This window comes from Mustela nivalis (assembly GCF_964662115.1).
Source record: "Mustela nivalis genome assembly, chromosome: 11".
Taxonomy (NCBI): domain Eukaryota; kingdom Metazoa; phylum Chordata; class Mammalia; order Carnivora; family Mustelidae; genus Mustela; species Mustela nivalis.
This window is the reverse complement of record NC_139030.1, coordinates 101,609,288-101,627,394: the sequence shown is the minus strand read 5'-3', so window position 1 is coordinate 101,627,394 and position 18,107 is coordinate 101,609,288. Positions and strand designations below refer to the sequence as shown.

The following is an 18,107-nucleotide window of genomic DNA, read 5'->3' as shown; positions in this document are numbered from 1 at the left end:
AATCACAAGTAGGCAGAGAGGCAGGCAGAGAGAGGGGAGAAGGGTTCCCTGGGGAGCAGAGAGCCCGACGTGGGGCTCGATCCCAGGACCCTGGGATCATGACCTGAGCTGAAGGCAGAGGCTTTAACCCACCAAGCCACCGAGGTGCCCCGGCCAAGTTTTTCCTACCTCAACACTTGCCCACTGCTATTCCCTCAGCCTGGAAGGGCATAGAGCCTAGACTCAACAAATATTTAAGGATTCAATAAGAGAATGTGGCATTCTTTGAAAAGTTAAATCTCTAGGAATATACGAGCGAATCATGTAGGAAAGCATGATGGAAGATAAAAGGTATGAGCACAAAAAGGAGGTGGTGGCAATTACAAAGGAGTCTCCAGGAGGTAACCGGGACAGTTGGAACAAGGGTTAAGGGGACGGGTAATGCCCTAAATGCTCAGGGGAGGGAAGGAGAGTGAGGACTGAAGGATCGAAGGATCACTGGATTTGGCAATAATTTCGGGAAAGAACTCTGAGAAACTAATTTTCCAAAAAGTTGTGAGGGAAGGGATCAGAAGTCAGAGTTCAAGAACATATATCAACTAATGCAAACTAATTTGCCCAAAATATTTGCTAAGGAAGAGAAGCAGAGTCCAGAGTCCCCGACGGTGACTTCTGTTTTGTTTTGTGTTTGGCAGGATAAGTAGCAATGCAAACCACTATGCAGAGGCTGGATCCTGGGAGACATGGTGCATCGCTATTTGTTCAGGTTGATAATGTCCACGGTGCTTTCCACACACGAAACCTGTCCCCCAGCTCTCCGATGAGACACCCTCGAACCGGTGCTTCTCGAAGGGCAGTCCCTAGACCAGCATCATCAGCATCCCACGGGACTTGTCAGAAATGCACGTCTTTGAGTCCCACGACAGGCCTACATCATCTGTGCTGGTGGGACCCAGTCATCTGTGCTTGTAAAAAACCCTTCAGGGGAGTCTGATGCCTTCCAGGTCCCCGCCAGCACCACACTCAGGCGCAAACGACGAGGACCACGCAAGGAGGGGCGGCCACAGCAGGGAGGGCGGATTTTCGTCCGAACGCCTCCACCCGGATCTCCCACCGCGCCAGCACCGCACAGCGAAGTCCTCCCGCTCCGGCGCCGCCCCAGGCCCAGCTCAACCACCGCCCCAGGAGGCCCCAGGCCCAGCTCAACCACCGCCCCAGGAGGCCCCAGGCCCAGCTCAACCACCGCCCCAGGAGGCCCCAGGCCCAGCTCAACCACCGCCCCAGGAGGCCCCAGGCCCAGCTCAACCACCGCCCCAGGAGGGCCCCGGCGCACCCAGCCCTCGGGCTGGGACTTCCTGCTCGGTGGGTGGCGGCGGCGGGGGTGGGGGGGCCGCGTCTACGCGGCGCGACTCTGGGCGGACGCGCCACTTCCTCCGGGCTGGAGGGGGTGGGCGCGGGCGAGGGGGTGGGCGCGGGGTGGCTGCTCCTCTACCCCCTGCACGTGCTGAGAGGCCGGACGACGCAGAGTTGGGAGAAAACACACTAGTCCGGGATACGTTTCCGGAAAACCCGGCTCCCCACAGAGAAACAGAGAAGCCGGGGGCACGCGCCTCCCGCGCCCTCCCGCGCCCTCCCGCGCCCTCCGCCTTCCCACCGCGCGCCCCGCGGAAAGGAGCCGGCGGAGGCCCCGGGCGGCGCCGCGGAGGGCCGCGGGGGAGGACGCCGGGGCGGAAATCTCGCGATAGGAGGCCGGCCGGGGCGGGGGTGACACTCTTCCCTCCTCCTCGCGTTAGTTCCGGTCGCAGAGGAGACACCGCCGCAGTTGCCGCCACCTCGGGGATTTCTGGCTCTTTCCTCTTCGCCTTAAATTCGGTGAGGCGCGACGCCCGCTTGTCCCCGGCCGAGGTTGTGGCCCCTCGTCGTCGGACAGGGCGGGGGCGCGGGGGAAGGACGGGGGGGGGGTGGCGGGTCCGATGCGGCCCCGCTTGAATGGGCCCGAGCGGAGGCCGCCGCATGAGGCCGGGCGGGATCCGGGGCCTGGATTCGAGGGTCACCGCCGCCGCCTCGCCGGGGAGGTCGAGGGCGTGCGGCCGGGGCCGGAACGTGGGGCCCGGGCGTGCGCTGCGGCGCCGGAGACCGCGGCGGTGGCCGAGGCGGCCCCCCCACCCCCGCGCCGGCCGCGCTGCCCGGCCTGGGTAACAAAGCCGCTGCGGCCTCTGTTGGGTGATGTACGCGTGGGGGGTTCTGGCGGGCGGGGCGGGGGAGCCGCCACCACCTCTGCGGCCGCCTCCACCGCCGCTGCTGTGGCTGGAGGGCGGGCGGATGTACGGGGCGGCGGGGCCCCCGGCGCGAAGCGCCTCGGCGCCTGCGGTCCGCTCGTTGCGGCGGCCGCCACCGCCGGCGACGGGGTCAGTGGGGAAGGGGCTGCGGGCCGGGACCAGCCCCTACGGCACCCCGCGGCGGCCAGGGGGGCCCTGCGTGCGGGCGGGTTGTCGCGTTCCAGCGGCGGGCGCCGGAAGGGTGTGGAGGGGCGACACGTGCCGGGGAGGAGACTTGGGTCGCCGGGAACGGGGCAGGGAGCTGGGCCGGCGGCAGGGAACGGGGCAGGGAGGCTAGGCCGGCTCTCGGGGCGTTTGGCCGCTGGGCTGGTGCCGGCGGCCGCCGCAGTCACAGCCACCACTGGGTAGGGGGGTGCTGCTCAGAAACCCCTCTAGAAAGGATTCACCTCTTGACCGGTGTCTGAAAATGGACGTAACGTTTCTGTATCCCCCCTGACTTGGGTGGTGATCTCTTAGCCGTCTGTGGTGCTGAGAAGTAGTGGAATCAAGGGGAATTTAAAGAGGAACGAGGAGGAAAGCGATTGTGTTTATGATGGGTGATCTGCCACCGCTCACTGTGGTTGCTGTAAAGGCATTTAAAAGTGTACATCCCGCCTTTAAAAGGTTTCTTGTAGGGAGAAATGCAGGTTTTGAAGTTACATTTAATTCAGGCAAAGGTGATTCTTTGTTTCCCCCAGGTCTGTTGCCAGGCTGAAAGTTTGTGTTAATATTTGACTTCTGTGTGACTAGACCAAGGTTTGATGCTTTGGTTTTAAAATGAATGTTAATGGCAGTGATATTTTTAAGGCCTTATTTTTCTTTTCTAGGGTGTCTTTTATGAATAATCAAAAGCAGCAAAAGCCAACGCTATCAGGCCAGCGTTTTAAAACCAGAAAAAGAGGTAAATATTTGTGTTTTAACATCTCTCTTCACATCTCCAGAATAACTTTTTTATCTTGGTTTCTCTGGCAGGCAGTGGTTTAATAGTGAACTTTAAAAGAAAATACCAGAAAGCAGCTTGAATCTGTAGTTGACTGCCATTTCAAATACATCCTTAATATTTCCAGTGTTTTTCTAAGCCTTTATTTTTTAGTATCAACATATGTGTCTTTAAGCAGGTTAGTGAATGGTCTTTTTATTGCAAGGCTAAAGTATATTTCTTTCTTCTTTTTTTTTTTAAGTATGGAGTGCATTTTCACTAGCTAAATTTTATTCAAGCAGATTTATGCTTGAGGGAAAAAGTTAGCTAATGAAAGGAGAGCTATTGTGATTGCTAATTCCTCCCAAACTTTGTGAAACTGAGAGAAAAACCTTTATGCATGGAAGTTAATTATGGAACAGAGTTCACACTGTAGAATTACATTAACTGCTTCTGTCTTTGTGGGTGGTTAGGCGAATATTTAATTCTGTAGCAAGTCACTATACTAGTGATACAAAGTTAAATAGGTGTGGTCACAGGTATATTTTGTATCCTGCTTAATACTTTCCCCCCATATCTTCCAGTGTTACTGCTCAAAAACACCTATTGACCTTATTTTACAGGAAATAGAATTGGGTCAGCTACTGGTTATAAATTGTATTACTTTATCCTAGGTAGCAGACACTTTGAGATGTATATTACAGAGTCTTGTAATCCCTGATCATAGACTCTCCTCTTGTAGTGGGGAGACTGAAGACGATTTGATGCTAGTCTTTGCAGATTTTTTTAGTTTTTAGATTTTTTAGATTTAACCTGGTAAATTTTCTCAAGAGGAGGAACAGAAATTGGAAACCAGAGCAATTCAGCAGTGATGGGGGAAAGTCTGTGTTCTTTTGAATGTGTTTAGTATCAAGTAATTTTATTGTTCCTGGCATTCGGAAGAGCTGTCACTTCCCCAGTTCCAGATAGAGATCACTCATGCCCCCCTAATTCTTGATGATGGGGTTCTGGGTAGCATGAACCATCATCCAGATTTGTCTGAGACTGAACACAGTTCCCAGGACATAGGCTTTCAGTGCTAAAACAGAAAAGTCCTGGGCAGACAGGGAGGAGTTGATTACTCTAGTGCTGTGTGAAAATTAAGATAGCATCTAACCTAGATGGAGAGGTCAAACCCTGTCATGACGAGTGTAGTAGCAGCTCAGTAAAGGCTGGGTTTGTGCGTAAGGCACTGTTAAGTACCAAATGAACGATTTAAAAAACAACATAGAAAGTGTTACAGGCACTTAGAGAAAAGAATGGAGAGTTCCAGTGTTTGGACAAAATTTAACTCAAGAATAAAATTGACCTGAAATTTAGAGGATGCCCTAAATTTCAGAAAAGCCCACAGGCAGTAGGAGAGCATTTAGGGTAGAAATTGTCTCCTGGCTATAGGAGCACACTAGCTCGTTTTATAAATCCTCATTTATGAGACTTAAGTGAAAAAATAGTGGGGGAAAAAGCCACGCAGTTCTCGTGACTAGGTAGTCCTGCCTTGCATTGCAGAGAGTGTGTGTTTAGGTCTTTGCTTGGTGTTTTACAGCTGTTGAAATCAATGAGATTGTGCTAAATGTGGTTCATTTATTCAGGACTTAGACTTTCGTAAGGTGGTGGTTTTGTGGCATTTTGTAAGCCTGTTAACACTAAATTTTGTGGGGTTTTCCCCCCAGATGAAAAAGAGAGGTTTGACCCTACTCAGTTTCAAGACTGTATTATTCAAGGCTTAACTGAAACTGGTACTGATTTGGAAGCAGTAGCAAAGTTTCTTGATGCTTCTGGAGCAAAGCTTGATTACCGCCGTTATGCAGAAACACTCTTTGACATTCTGGTGGCCGGCGGAATGCTGGGTAAGTAAGTGTCTGGGTTTTGTGGGAGGCGGAATGTGTAGAGATCACGTGGGATTCAGAATCCGAGCTGTTTGACGGTCCTCTCAAATTGGGGTGGCTTTTTTGGCTTTTACCACAAGATCTTTCCATTTTTTTCCTCCCTTATCATAGTAACTTAGCAAATTTTCTTGCTCTGTCTAGCTCTATAGTTAAAATCTGTTACAAAACCATAATATTTGGGGATGCCTTTTCTGATACCTATGTCCTTACTACATTCCCAGTCAATAAATTCTTCCTGCTTGTTTGAACATTCTCAGTTAGTAGAGAAACCCTTATTACCTCTTCTGTCTTGTGAAATACAACTTCTGTGTGCCGGAGGACTACTGCACTCCTCAGTACATTAGCCGCTACCTGGGTGTGGCTATCTGTCACGTGGGATGTGGCTGATCTAAATTGAGAGGTGTTGTCAAATACACATTGGATTTTAAAGACTTAATAGAAAAAAGAATGTAAGACCTCATAATAATATTTTGAATACTGAATTGTTAAAATCCGTATTTTTGATATGTTGGGTTAGAGTATACTAAAATGACACTATTTTTAAGTAAGTTTTAATAAAGTTCCTTCGCAATACGAAATGACCTCGTGTGGCTCACAGTGTATTCCTGTTGCTCAGCAACTTCTGACTCCTCCCTCCGCTCTACGCGCTCAGGAAATCTTAAGAGAATGTGTCATTTAGCTCTATATCATCAAATGATGGTGGCACTTTCCTTTCCATGGCTCTTTAAAATATTTCAGAATGTTTTCAGTGGTAACTGTGTTGCCCCTCACAGCCTGGCTGATAGAATCAGAACTCAGGGTGGAGGCTTAGAGAGGTTTCAGTGACTTACATGCAGTCAAATGCTCTACCCCTGAGCTATACCCCCTTCTCAGTGACTTACATGCAGTGGAATAATTACCCATCGTAGAGCCGAGGAACATGTTGTCGTATGTTCTAATGCCTAGTCCAGTGAGAATTTCTTCCTCTGCATTACCAGTTTATGGTAAGAAATACCCATTTTCTATTTACAATACTACCAATAAGCCTGCTTTTAAAATTCTTTGTAAAACCTTCACTAAAGAAGTTTTTGAAGATATCTTAGAGAGAATAGTAAAACAAATGTCTATTACCCAACGTCCGTAACGGTTAACAGTCTGATCTGGCTGTGTCCCCCTGACTTCATCCCTCTCCCCATATTTCTAAGTATGTATCAGATACCACTGTATCTGTAAATACATATAAATGTATGTAAAAGATAAAGTCTCTGACTTGTAAGTTTTTAACCGCCCAACCTCTTCGGCAACTTACAGGGTGGTTTTATTTATGAAAAGTTACGTTATCAAAACCAATTCAGCATCTCCACTTGTGTGACAGATTTGATACTGCTGAGTGGTTATTAATACAGCTTTATTTGAGTTACTAATGCACCGAGTTTATTTGGGTTGCTGAAGGGGGTTATTCCCTTAAATTGTTTCACTTTATTCACACATCCTGAACCAACTAGTCATACTCCTACTGAGATCCTGACTTAGCTTCCAGATCATCTTTTAGAATTTTTATCATTTTATTTTATAATGGGAATCCTTCCAGAAAGTAAGATGGAAACAATTACTAATTTTCAGTGAAGGTCACTGCAAATTGTTTGTAAATATACCTCAGCCCCAGGTGGTACGCTGGCAGATGACATGATGCGGACAGATGTCTGTGTGTTCGCGGCACAAGAAGACCTAGAGACCATGCAAGCATTTGCTCAGGTAAATGAGACTTTATTTATCTTGGTTAGCTACCATCCATCTGAATAGGAAGAGTCTACTTTGAAGAGGTTGCAAGTAAAAGCTTGAAGGAATTTGAGCTGAAGATTTAGAGATACTTTTTGGTGCAATATAATGAAATGTGTTAAGGAAAACAAAACAAAAAAGATTGAATTGGTTATTTTCCTACTTGTCCCTTTGGAATTAATCCATTTTTAAGAAAAACCTCAAGCTGAAAAGGAAAATCATTTCCCTGTCATGATTTCCATCATAGAATTATTCTACATATAATTTTTTTTAAGATGTATTGATTTGAGAGAGCGCCTGCAGACGGAGGGGTAAGGGGACAAGCAGGGCTCAGTCCGAGGACCCTGGATCATGATCTGAGCCGAAGTCAGACACTTAACTGACTAAGCCACCCAGGCGCCCCTGTGTATAACTTCTTAAAGATAAATAGGTTATAGGCAGATTAGCTTACCAATCAAAATTTCATTTGAAGGTTTCGTACATAGTTAGGTTTGTGTTATTGTAAGCAAAGAATTCATGTGTATCTAGCCTAGAAATTGGTTGTCTGTGTCATTAGGAAAGTAAAACTATATCTGTGCTCTTACTCTATTAATATCCTACAAATCGGTAAATGACTTGTATTTGAGCAATAATTAGTCCTTGCTTTTAACATTTGGCAATAAAAATCTGTTGTGGGATGGCTTAAGTGTTAGATCATATACTGTAGGGTTAGGTTTTACAGTTTGTAAACTCCTATCCAGCAGAAGGTTTTCTTTGATGTTCTAAAGATACTGAGAGATACTCAGATTTTTTTAGGAATCTGGCAACTATAGTTATGAAATTATTAAATTCCTTTCTTCGTAGGTTTTTAACAAGTTAATCAGGCGCTACAAATACCTGGAGAAAGGTTTTGAAGATGAAGTAAAAAAGGTATGAAGAACGGTATGCTTTATGGGAACAAAAGGTCGGGGTCAAAGAGGAGAACATTGTATCTTAATTCTGCCACAGATTTGAAATGATTAGCTATTTATGTGGCCTGAAAGGTAGTTTGGGGTATATGATTTAGTTCAATTTGTTATACACAGTTTCTTAGCTTGGTGTCCACACAAGTGACAAAAGGCTAAAAGTCAAAATGAGGTCTGTTCAAGATAGGGGATAGAGGATTAGAGCTAAGCATATTGAGAAAGAAATTTTAACATACTTGCTGTTGGAGTCTTGGGTATTCTGTGTATAGGCGGACCAAAGAATCCAGTAACATTAATAGTAATATTTATCACGTTTCAGGCACTGGTGTAATTATTAATTCATTTAATACAAAAATCTTGTGAAGCAAGTTTTATTATCCACATTTACTTGTGAGGAAACTGAGGCATGGAGGTTAAGTAATTTGCCCAGGATCACTCAGCAAGCAACTGAAATAAAAATGTGGACGGTCAGACCTCAGAGCCCACACTTTTTTAACCAAAATAGTTTGCCTAACTGCTTCTCTTTATGTAATGCAGTTGCTCTTTTTAACCTTTAATTATTTACTTTTATAGCTGCTGCTGTTCTTAAAGGGTTTTTCAGAGTCGGAGAGGAACAAGCTGGCTATGTTGACTGGTGTTCTTCTGGCTAATGGAACACTTAATGCATCCATTCTTAATAGCCTTTATAACGAGAATTTGGTTAAAGAAGGTAATGACCTCTTAGTAAAGAGTTGTCTTTGGTTGGCTGTGGGTGGGGAGAAGATCATGAAAGATGTGAACTAACAAAAGCTAGAATAGAGTTTATGTAGATATGGCTTGTTTGTAATTGTGTTAGTTTTCTTCACTATCCTTTAATTTAACAAAATTCATTAGATGATATTTCATGTATACCTTTGGCTCTCTTTAGGCATACAGCAAATATCCAAAGCTCAGACAAAATGTGGTTATAACCTAAAAAGAGAAATGCCGGGGAAACCCAGAAAGATTAATTCCAGTTGGGGGATATGTTGAACCAAAAAGGAAATAAGGTCCCTTTGTCATTTTCATAGTTAAATAATTCTTTATGGTTAAAAATCTAACTTTTTACATTTTTTTAGGTTTTTGTTTTGTTTTGTTTTTTGTTTTAAGGTTTTATTTATTTATATGACAGACATGGAGAGTAGGAGAGGGAGAAGCAGGCTTCCTGCCAAGCAGGGATTCCAGTGCGGGGCTGGATCCCAGGACCCGGGGATCATGACCTGAGCTGAAGGCTGATGCTTAACAACTGAGCCACCCAGGCGCCCCAAAAACTAACTTTAAAACTAGACAACTACGTACTTAATAAGACACCTTTGTCAAGTGTCAGTACCATTACTGTCATTTTATACATTTCAAAAGCAGTGTTAATAACTAAAAATATATAACTAGTAAATTATAGAAGAGAAATTGGAGTGAAATGCTAAGCAGTTTAGTGGTAGAAAGAAGTTTAGGGAGAAAGTGAGTAATTCTATGCCCCTTGAAAATAAGGGGATAGAACAGTTGAAATCCACTTATCTATTAAGTAAGCTCTTTTGTTCTACAGGGGTTTCAGCAGCTTTTGCTGTAAAGCTCTTTAAATCATGGATAAATGAAAAAGATATCAATGCCGTGGCTGCAAGTCTTCGGAAAGTGAGCATGGATAACAGACTGATGGTTTGTAGTTTGCTTCGTGCTTCTGTTCTTCGTGACACTTAAAAGTGTGATGAGGGAACTTCAGTTTCTAATCTGTGAAAAGAGGAGTTGTTTTTCTTGATAGGATTAAAGATCATTTAACCCGATTAAATTCTTCTTTCAGGAACTTTTTCCTGCCAATAAACAGAGCGTTGAACACTTCACGAAGTACTTTACAGAGGCAGGCTTGAAAGAACTTTCGGAATATGTTCGGAATCAGCAAACCATAGGAGCTCGAAAGGAACTCCAGAAAGAGCTTCAAGAACAGATGTCCCGTGGTGACCCATTTAAGGATGTAAGATATTTTTATTTAAACCATCTTAATGATTTCTTTCTGGCAGAGAAAACGATTATTCAGTTGAGAAGTTTTCAAGTATTTCACCACAGTGGGTTTTCATTAATAGCTCTAGAATGTTCTGCTGGGGCTTCTCGTCAGTCTTTTTCATATTTAGTGCTTTACTGGTGCCCAGAAATGACAATGCTTGGGGATTTTGTGGGGTGCAGGCCAGTGGATAAATCCTGTATTTCCATCTCTGTCCTTTCCTAGCCAGCTTGCTTGTGTGTAAGTGAAGGTTTGGACTAGAGGTCATCCCTCCCAGTTCTGAACGGTCTCTGCTTTCGTGTGGTACACATGGAGACACTGCCAGTTGCACGGAAAGGTGTTTTTATGTTTTTGTAAAAGGTCTGCGTTTGATGTAGGGAGTGTACATACCAAAATTGATTTCTTTTACTAGATTTAAATTCTTTTTTGCAGATAATTTTGTATGTCAAGGAGGAGATGAAAAAAAACAACATCCCAGAACCCGTTGTCATTGGGATAGTCTGGTCCAGCGTCATGAGCACCGTGGAGTGGAACAAAAAGGAAGAGCTTGTAGCAGAGCAAGCCATCAAGCACTTGAAGGTGTCAGAACTAGGCCTTTTCAGAACATTTCTCTGCTCTTTTTAAAGTGGGGACACGTGAGCTGGTACTGTACTTAGAGAATAGATCCCATCCTGTGGCTCCTGGGGATGAACACCAGCGAGTAGACAAATAACTGTTCATGTAGTTACAAACTATTGATGATCTTTTTAAAAAAAAAAAAGTCTAACTTCAACTTTCTTCGGTTCACAAGTTAAAAACAAATACACGTTTAAAAATAGCATACACCTGCAATTTGGTGTTTGCTTTTATGGGAGTATTGGAAAATAAGAGCCCTCCTGTTTTATCCTCTAAATTACTAACTTCGTATTGACAATTGTCTAGAAGCCCTGGTGAGATATTGCATATTTGACTTAGACACTTTGTAGCTGCTGCTTTGTTTTATTTGCTTGCTTGTTTTAGTTTGCACAACATAGAATATAATTCACAGTAATTTTAAAAGTTCTGTATCTTAGGAATTCTGAAATGGAGGGTCATTGTAATAAATGGCAAACCTTTTTCTCCTTTCCCTTTAAAAGCAATACAGCCCTCTACTTGCTGCCTTTACTACTCAAGGTCAGTCTGAGCTGACTCTGTTACTGAAGATTCAGGAGTATTGCTATGACAACATTCATTTCATGAAAGCCTTCCAGAAAATAGTGGTGCTTTTTTATAAAGGTAATTTGAAATTTGAATTTGGTGATAGAAATCCTAGGGGTGCCTGGGTGGCTCGCTCACACAGTTAAGTTTCTAACTTCAGCTCTGGTTGTGATCTCAGGGTCCTGGGATTGAGCCCCCATGGGGCTCCATACTCAGCAGGGAATCTGCTTCTCTGTCTCCCTCTAAACCACCCCCCCCCCCCATAAAAATCTTTAAAAAAAAAAAAAAATCTAGAATACTGCTAATAATTCCAGTGAGGAGTTGTCTGAACATCAGCTCCATAAAATATTTTACTTTAATCATGGGACAAAATTGTCTCTAATTGAATTGGGTGCTTTTTAGTCCACTTATATATCAAAACATCTCTAAACCTTACTAAGTTAAAACCTAAAATCATCTTGATGTGTCCTCAAACTTCACCTCCCATTCTCTATCAGTTCTCTTCCCCAGACACACTTGTTACATTTCCGTAGTCTTGGGCCTATGACAAGTTGAGTTCGCATCACACTCTACCCCATTACCCGTTGTAGACTTTTACTTGCCCTTCAAGACTGTAAAGATTATAAAACCTTCTGTTTAGTTACTATTCCATTTCTGTGATCCTATTTCAGAAAACTGGTCTAAAGTGGTAATAAAAATAAGCACTTTGTTGGGAGAGAGTCCATTGCAATATTTACATGGTTGTTAATAATGTTTTCTTCAGTTCTGCATAAATCAGACCACTTTGACCCCAGTAAGTGTGGTTTGTGTGCACATGTAGTATCTCCATGCTCTGGTTTTCATAAATGATTTTGTTGGTTCGTATATTCTAAACTTAGAGATCTGTATCCCCACCCCCAGAATTTTTTGCTCTTAAGAAAGAGTAGGGTGATGAGTTCCCCAGTATTCGGGCTCTGGCTCTAGTCGGGCTTCTGTATGTAGTGCGCAGTAAGGTTTCTTGGAAGTATGCCTCCATTTACATCTGCCCCCCACTCTTAATCATTTATAAACGAATCCTAGAAACCTTCATTTAATTAATTTCTCAGTATGGCTTTGTAAAGTACATGGACTTGTTTTTGTTTTTAGTAAGACCACAGTACCATTGTCACACATAAAAAATTTAATGTCACCCATCAGATAGCCCTAATCATTTATCACAAGGTTTCTCAGCCTTGGTACTGCTGGTATTTTGGGCCATTTAACTCTAGTTGGTAACAGTCCTGTGCATTGTAGAGGGGTGAGTAGCATCTCTCCCTGCTGTAATAACCAAGAATGTCTCTCAACATTGTCAGATGTCCCAGCGAAGGGGGCTGTAAGTTGCCTTCAGTTGGGAGAATCACTGGTTCAGTGTTTCCTAGTTGCGGGTCATACGTTGGCAACAAGTTGATAAAGCTTTTCGTAATGGAGGACTGTCCTTACAGAATTGAAGAAACCAGTTGAGCGTTTCGAATACGGTAATTATCCATACCTTTGAGTAGGCTCAGTTTTGCCAGGCAGGCAGTTCCGCTTTAGGTGGCCTCTGACTTAGCCTGAGAAGCCCCGGATGTAACGATCGCTCTCTTTGTAGCTGAGGTCCTGAGCGAGGAGCCCATTCTGAAGTGGTACAAGGATGCGCATGTTGCAAAGGGGAAGAGCGTCTTCCTTGAGCAAATGAAAAAGTTTGTAGAGTGGCTCAAAAATGCTGAAGAAGGTGAGTCTTGTCTTTGGCGCAGTGTGTGTGGTAAAGCCCAAGAACTCATTGTAAAGCAGTCATAGAATGTAACTACCTTTTCTCATTGAGATTACCATTCTGTACCTCGAGGACAGATTGTTGTTCATTCGTGACCGACCTGCCAATACTCACTTGCTTTAAGGCAGGTGGGAAGAACTTGACTTGAAATACTAAAGTATCCTGATGGCTTGGCCAGTACACTAACATACGTATTCGAAGGGAAATTGAAAAAATTTGAGACTACTTACTAGATTTACAAATGAAGGTTTTTGAATATCCCCCTTTTAAGTAGGTGGTTATTAATAAAATTACTTAATTGTAATAAAGAGCTTCAAAGTTAATAAATGGGAACTTTTTGCTTTCTGATATTTATATAATGCTTGACTGCATTTTTCCCCTTTTCTAGAATCTGAGTCTGAAGCTGAAGAAGGTGACTGAATTGTGAAACTACACCCTCAGTAAAGCAAACAGGAGTTGTAGATAAAATGTCATGTCTCATGTGTCCTGGTTCTTACATCTTCCTACCTCCCTATATCAAGCATGATATAAGGGCTTTCATGGCAAATTTTATTTTAACTGTTTCTATGGTTACTGGAAATGTTGGGTTTAGTTTCTAAAACCATGTTTTAAGTAGCTACAGGAGCTATAGATTTGAATCTAATGTTGCATTAGTCTTTTCAGTTATCTTCTACCTCCTGTATTTTCTACTGTAATAATGTAATTTAAGGCCTTCCACAATGAACAGTTCACTTTATTCCCTGGGTTTTCTATATAAACAGTTTTCAAGATATGATTTGGTTAAAAATAATTTGTTATAAATATTCTGTTTGCAAATTAAACTGTAAAAGTATCCAAAGTCTCAAAAGGCAATGATTTGTGTGATAATTTGGTATGCCCAAAGCCCTGCTCATCAATGAAAATCTCATATACAGTAATTGAATTCATTAACATGAATCTTGAGTATTTGGACCATTGCTTGCATGTTGATATTTTCTTAAATTTTTAACCCTGGGTGTTCTTGAACTCAGTTGTTTGCTCTCTGGTTTTCATCCTTTAGTAGAGCCATAGAGAACAAGCTTAAAAGTGAGTTCTTTGGGAAGTTTTATATGGCAGAGGTGGTGGGAAGAAGAAAAGTTGAGCTTTTTCCCATTGAGAAACTTCTGCATTCAGTTTGTATCTTTCCCTGAAAAACAGAGGGATATTCTTCTCTTTACACCCATTTTCAAATGTACCTTAGTAAAATCTTGTCATTTAAAGTATTTTACACTTATCGTGCACTTCGTTTGAAGTTTTGGAAAGGACCCAAAAGAACGTGAGTTAGGGGCGCCTAGCTGGCTCAAGTCGGTAGAGCATTTGACTCTTGATTTCAGGGTCATGAGTTTGAGCCCCACACTGGGTATAGAGATTACTTCTTGGGGAAAAAAAAATAGTGTGAGTAAAGGAAATGATTATACTAAACCCAGTGAGTTAAATGTTAAGTGGTCAGCATGTTCTAATTGAGACTCTAAGTGTAACTCATTTCCTCTTGGCTTGAAGTATTTGTTGTAAAGAATGAAGTGTAATGGCCATACATTCCCACCTGACCACACTGGGTCAGCTTCATTCACGTAACACGCTTCCAGCTCGAGTGGCAGGCTGTTAACATACCCACGCTGCCATCTTTTTAAATTGCCATGAGCCAAATATCTCTTTTGTACAATTGATCCATTTATTTTAATGGCTGCCTTTTAACTTCCATTTTTCTTTTCTTGCTGCTACCCATATATATATATTATATATATATGTATATATATATACACATATATGTGAGTGTGTGTGTGTGTGTGTGTGTGTATATATATATAGTCATTAGAAAACAAAATACGACCACTTTGGTGGAGAAACTTCATGTTAAAAGTGAACATTTTGAGAGGTTTTTTTTTTCTCTTGATGAAAGAAACAAACTTGGAATAATGCCACCAGAGACTGAATGGAAATTGCCCCTTTCAAAGGTGCCATTCTCATGAGCCAAGAATTTGAGGGAATAACGTGTAATATATAACCTTATGAAGAAGAGCGTTATAACAGACCATTGTGAATGGGGTGAAATTGTTAAATGAATAATTTTGATAAAGTTTTCATGCACAGGCAAAATGTATTCACTAGGTTTCTACATAGTGATCTGCTTTTACTTTGTAATTTGTAGTCCTCAAAAGACTTTTTTTAAAAAATAAAGTCCATCCTTACACTTAGGTTAGAGGTCAGTCTTCTTTCATTTGTTTATTTCTATATATTCCATGTCAATACCTAAGAGTGGGTATATGTTATGTGTTCAGATGTCTCTGCTGTGTTAAGCATTGAGTAATTGTCCTTCTCATCCTTACGATTCCCAAACCAAACACCCACACAGAATTCTGATGTGGCGAAAACTACATTTAATATATCTACAGCCAAACCATTGCATGTTACTGTCGTACAGAGTGTACCCTATTTTATTATATACTGTGTATAGTGAAAGAGTGTGTAGTCTTCTAGAACTACATTATGATCTTTGTCTGATCGTAGTTTTTTCCCTTCATAATGACAAAGTAGTATTTTACTTACTACAGTATTATAGTAAATGGATAAGTGTAAAGAAAGGGAATGCTTCCTCAAGACTGCAGATTTTCATTTTGAATTTTAATTGGTAATTTTGGAACTCCGCCTCCAGTGCCCACTTATGGCATCAAATATGTAATGCTTAATCTAGATGTTAAAATTGTACTTGTAATTATGATTGGATAAATGTTAGTTGATTTTCCAAGCTTGGTGTTGGTTTCTAAGGATAAGTCTTCTTAGGTGCCATAATTAAACATGTTTAGAGCTGATCATAGGTTTCTTAAGTATTGTCCTAGGGATATTTATTATTCCGTTTCATGAAAATTCCAAATACCAAAAATTCTACATTTTGACAAAGCATAGTGATGGTGGTGAGAGGAAATGCATGTGACTAAGAGTTGTATAACTGCTTTACACATGAAAAAGAGGAAGAGTGATATTTTTGTTGGCTTTTGGTCCCGTGTGGCAGTGACATCACTCCTACTGCAAATGCATGAGCTAGTGTATCTTCTTTTAAAGGGGAGGGACCTAATGATGGCCATCTGCATCGGCAGACATCTCTTCATGCACATGTGTCCCCAGACACAGGATTTTTCCCGCCCATCTTTACAATTGCACTTTACACCGCGGCCCGCCATAGGCAACAGACATATCATTCCCCACTGGCGTGGAAGGTCTTCACGGATTCTTACTTGATTGTAAATGTTACATTAAGTAAAATCATTTGGGATCCTTCTAATCTATAAAAGTCAAAATCCTAGGTGAATGGTTTAAAGTCGTTAGGCTAACACGTGGATAATGGTATTGAAATTTACTGATGAAACTACAGGAGATTAGGAACTGACAGAAATATTGGTTGGCTTTAGGTGTAACAGATGCCAAAATTTTAGTGTGCATAATCACTTGGACCACTGGATTACCTTTGTGAAAGTTTTCTTCAGACGCTATTTACAGGTGTCATATAAAATAGGTTAAGCATTTCTGTGAGAATTCTGGTAAATTGCCTTGCCAAGATTTTTATGTAAAGTATTAATCCTTTAGCATTGATAGATTGTGTTTCTTTTCACCAGCCTACTGAGGCCTAAATTTTTAAAATATAATTAAGTAAGTTTTTCAGTAGGTTTTATTTAAGTGGACTCTAGAAGATGTATGTACTTTTGACTTCAAAATAATTTATAATTGGCTTTTGTTTAAAAATGAATTGCAGTGGATTTGTGCCTCAACCCAGTCATACCTAATTGTATGACTGTGGATTAGAAAGCCTTCCCGACTCCCTCTGCCAGCTTTTCCTCCCTGTTTAACTGGGCAATGAGCAGCCATATCAAATCCAAGCCATTTTTTAAAATCTCTTTTTTATTTAAATTAATTCAGTTAGCGTGATGTATTAGTTTCAGAGGTCGAGGTCAGTGATTCGTCCGTCCTGCAGAACCCCCAGTGCTGGTTTCAGCACACGCGCTCCTTCATGCCCATCACCCAGCTACCCCACCCGCCACCCCTGCCCCCCCAGCAACCCTCAGTTTGTTTCCTCTGATTAAGAGTCTCTTCTGGATTGTCTCCCTCTCTGGTTTTGTCTTTGTTTTTTTCCTCCCTTCCCCTATGACCCTCTGTTCTGTTTCTTCAATTCCACATGTGAGAGAGATCATAGGATAATTGTCTTTCTCTGGCTGACTTCTCAAATCCAGTCTTTTTTGTTTTTCATGCCCTTACAGTTTTTTCTCGTTCTAACACACTGAAAAAAGGATGAGGACACTTGACAGATGCGCTTAGTCGCTGTCAACTTAGTCATTTGTTTTGACTTAGAAATTTTTAATAAGAACCTTACTTAAATGAAAAGTTCAGCTGCTTGTGGTGCCCACTGTAGTGCCATAGAGGAGGAAACACTGGTGAGAAATCTGAGTCTTGTTTTGTCGACTATCTGAAGGGAACAATACCTTGTTCAAACTATGACATAATTAGAATGTCGATGACTGTTAAGCGCAGGCTTGGGAATTGCATCAAGTGTATACGTTGAATTTGGGGTGTGGCAAAGTTTTCAAATATAGTTGAGCTATTCCACTTCAGGAGTTTCCATTCCATAGAACTGTTTTACAATAAGGACAAAAATAGCTGAAACCATTTTTTAAAGCTGAAATCCCAAGGGCTGTGCTTAAGCGGTTGACCTAGAGGTTACTCTGTTAGGGAAATAAGGGACCCATTATAGACTGAAGCCTCTATTATTTCAAAAAGATGTTCTATGTTCTCTGGCATCTTAAGAATATTTTCTCTGTAAATACACCTCATTTCCATTCTAGTTAGGAGTCCTGGACCCCGGCATGGCGCACAGTTGAAGAACGGAGAAATCGGGGTCGCTGCTGCTCCGGCTAGTTGCTGGCGCTCAGAACCACCTCCAGCGCAGCCATCCCAACCCGTAACCCCACCGCTGCATTATTTCTGTGTTAACTGTGAAATCTGCTTCTTGTCTGTACCCTTAAAGTTGAATAAAATTTCATGAGACTCCTTGTTAACATAAAGAGCGAAGCGATGACTCTTGTTGCATTGGCGGTTGTTTGCTGATCACCTGGAAGCGCCGGGGTTGGTTATGGCTCCGGTCCTCGTCCTGGTCCTTTCGGTTTGCACTGTGTTGTAAAGACCGTCAGAAACACTGTACCTCCGGAGACCTTTTCCTTTTGCTTTTGTTGGGCTCAAATATACTTCAGACTCCTCCAAACAGTCAAAAAATATGAGTGTTTTACTTCATGAAATGCTAGTGC

General features: G+C 42.4%; 1 protein-coding gene across 2 annotated transcripts; it reads left to right on the top strand.

Annotated features, from left to right (window-relative positions):
- Positions 1–1,722: 1,722 nt before the first annotated feature.
- On the top strand, positions 1,723–17,867 carry BZW1 (basic leucine zipper and W2 domains 1). Of its 2 annotated transcripts, none has more exons than XM_082688933.1 (12): positions 1,723–1,851; positions 3,125–3,198; positions 4,926–5,102; positions 6,781–6,875; positions 7,743–7,808; positions 8,417–8,552; positions 9,405–9,514; positions 9,657–9,827; positions 10,287–10,433; positions 10,970–11,108; positions 12,637–12,782; positions 17,649–17,867. In XM_082688933.1, the coding sequence occupies exons 2-12, from the start codon at positions 3,135–3,137 to the stop codon at positions 17,682–17,684; spliced, it is 1,287 nt and encodes a 428-aa protein (XP_082545059.1). In that variant the 5' UTR covers positions 1,723–1,851; positions 3,125–3,134; the 3' UTR covers positions 17,685–17,867. The 2 variants fall into 2 exon arrangements, with proteins under 2 accessions (XP_082545059.1, XP_082545058.1); XM_082688932.1 differs by lacking the exons at positions 1,723–1,851; positions 17,649–17,867 and adding exons at positions 2,255–2,387; positions 13,187–13,645 and having other exon boundaries at positions 12,637–12,759.
- Positions 17,868–18,107: the final 240 nt, after the last annotated feature.

Excerpts from the sequence above, each read along its gene's own strand:
- BZW1 (XM_082688932.1), top strand. The coding sequence starts at position 2,302 with ATGTACGGGGCGGCGGGGCCCCCGGCGCGAAGCGCCTCGGCGCCTGCG. Across the intron at positions 9,828-10,286 it reads GTGGTGACCCATTTAAGGAT|ATAATTTTGTATGTCAAGGA; the intron begins GTAAGATATTTT and ends TCTTTTTTGCAG. Across the intron at positions 11,109-12,636 it reads AGTGGTGCTTTTTTATAAAG|CTGAGGTCCTGAGCGAGGAG; the intron begins GTAATTTGAAAT and ends CTCTCTTTGTAG.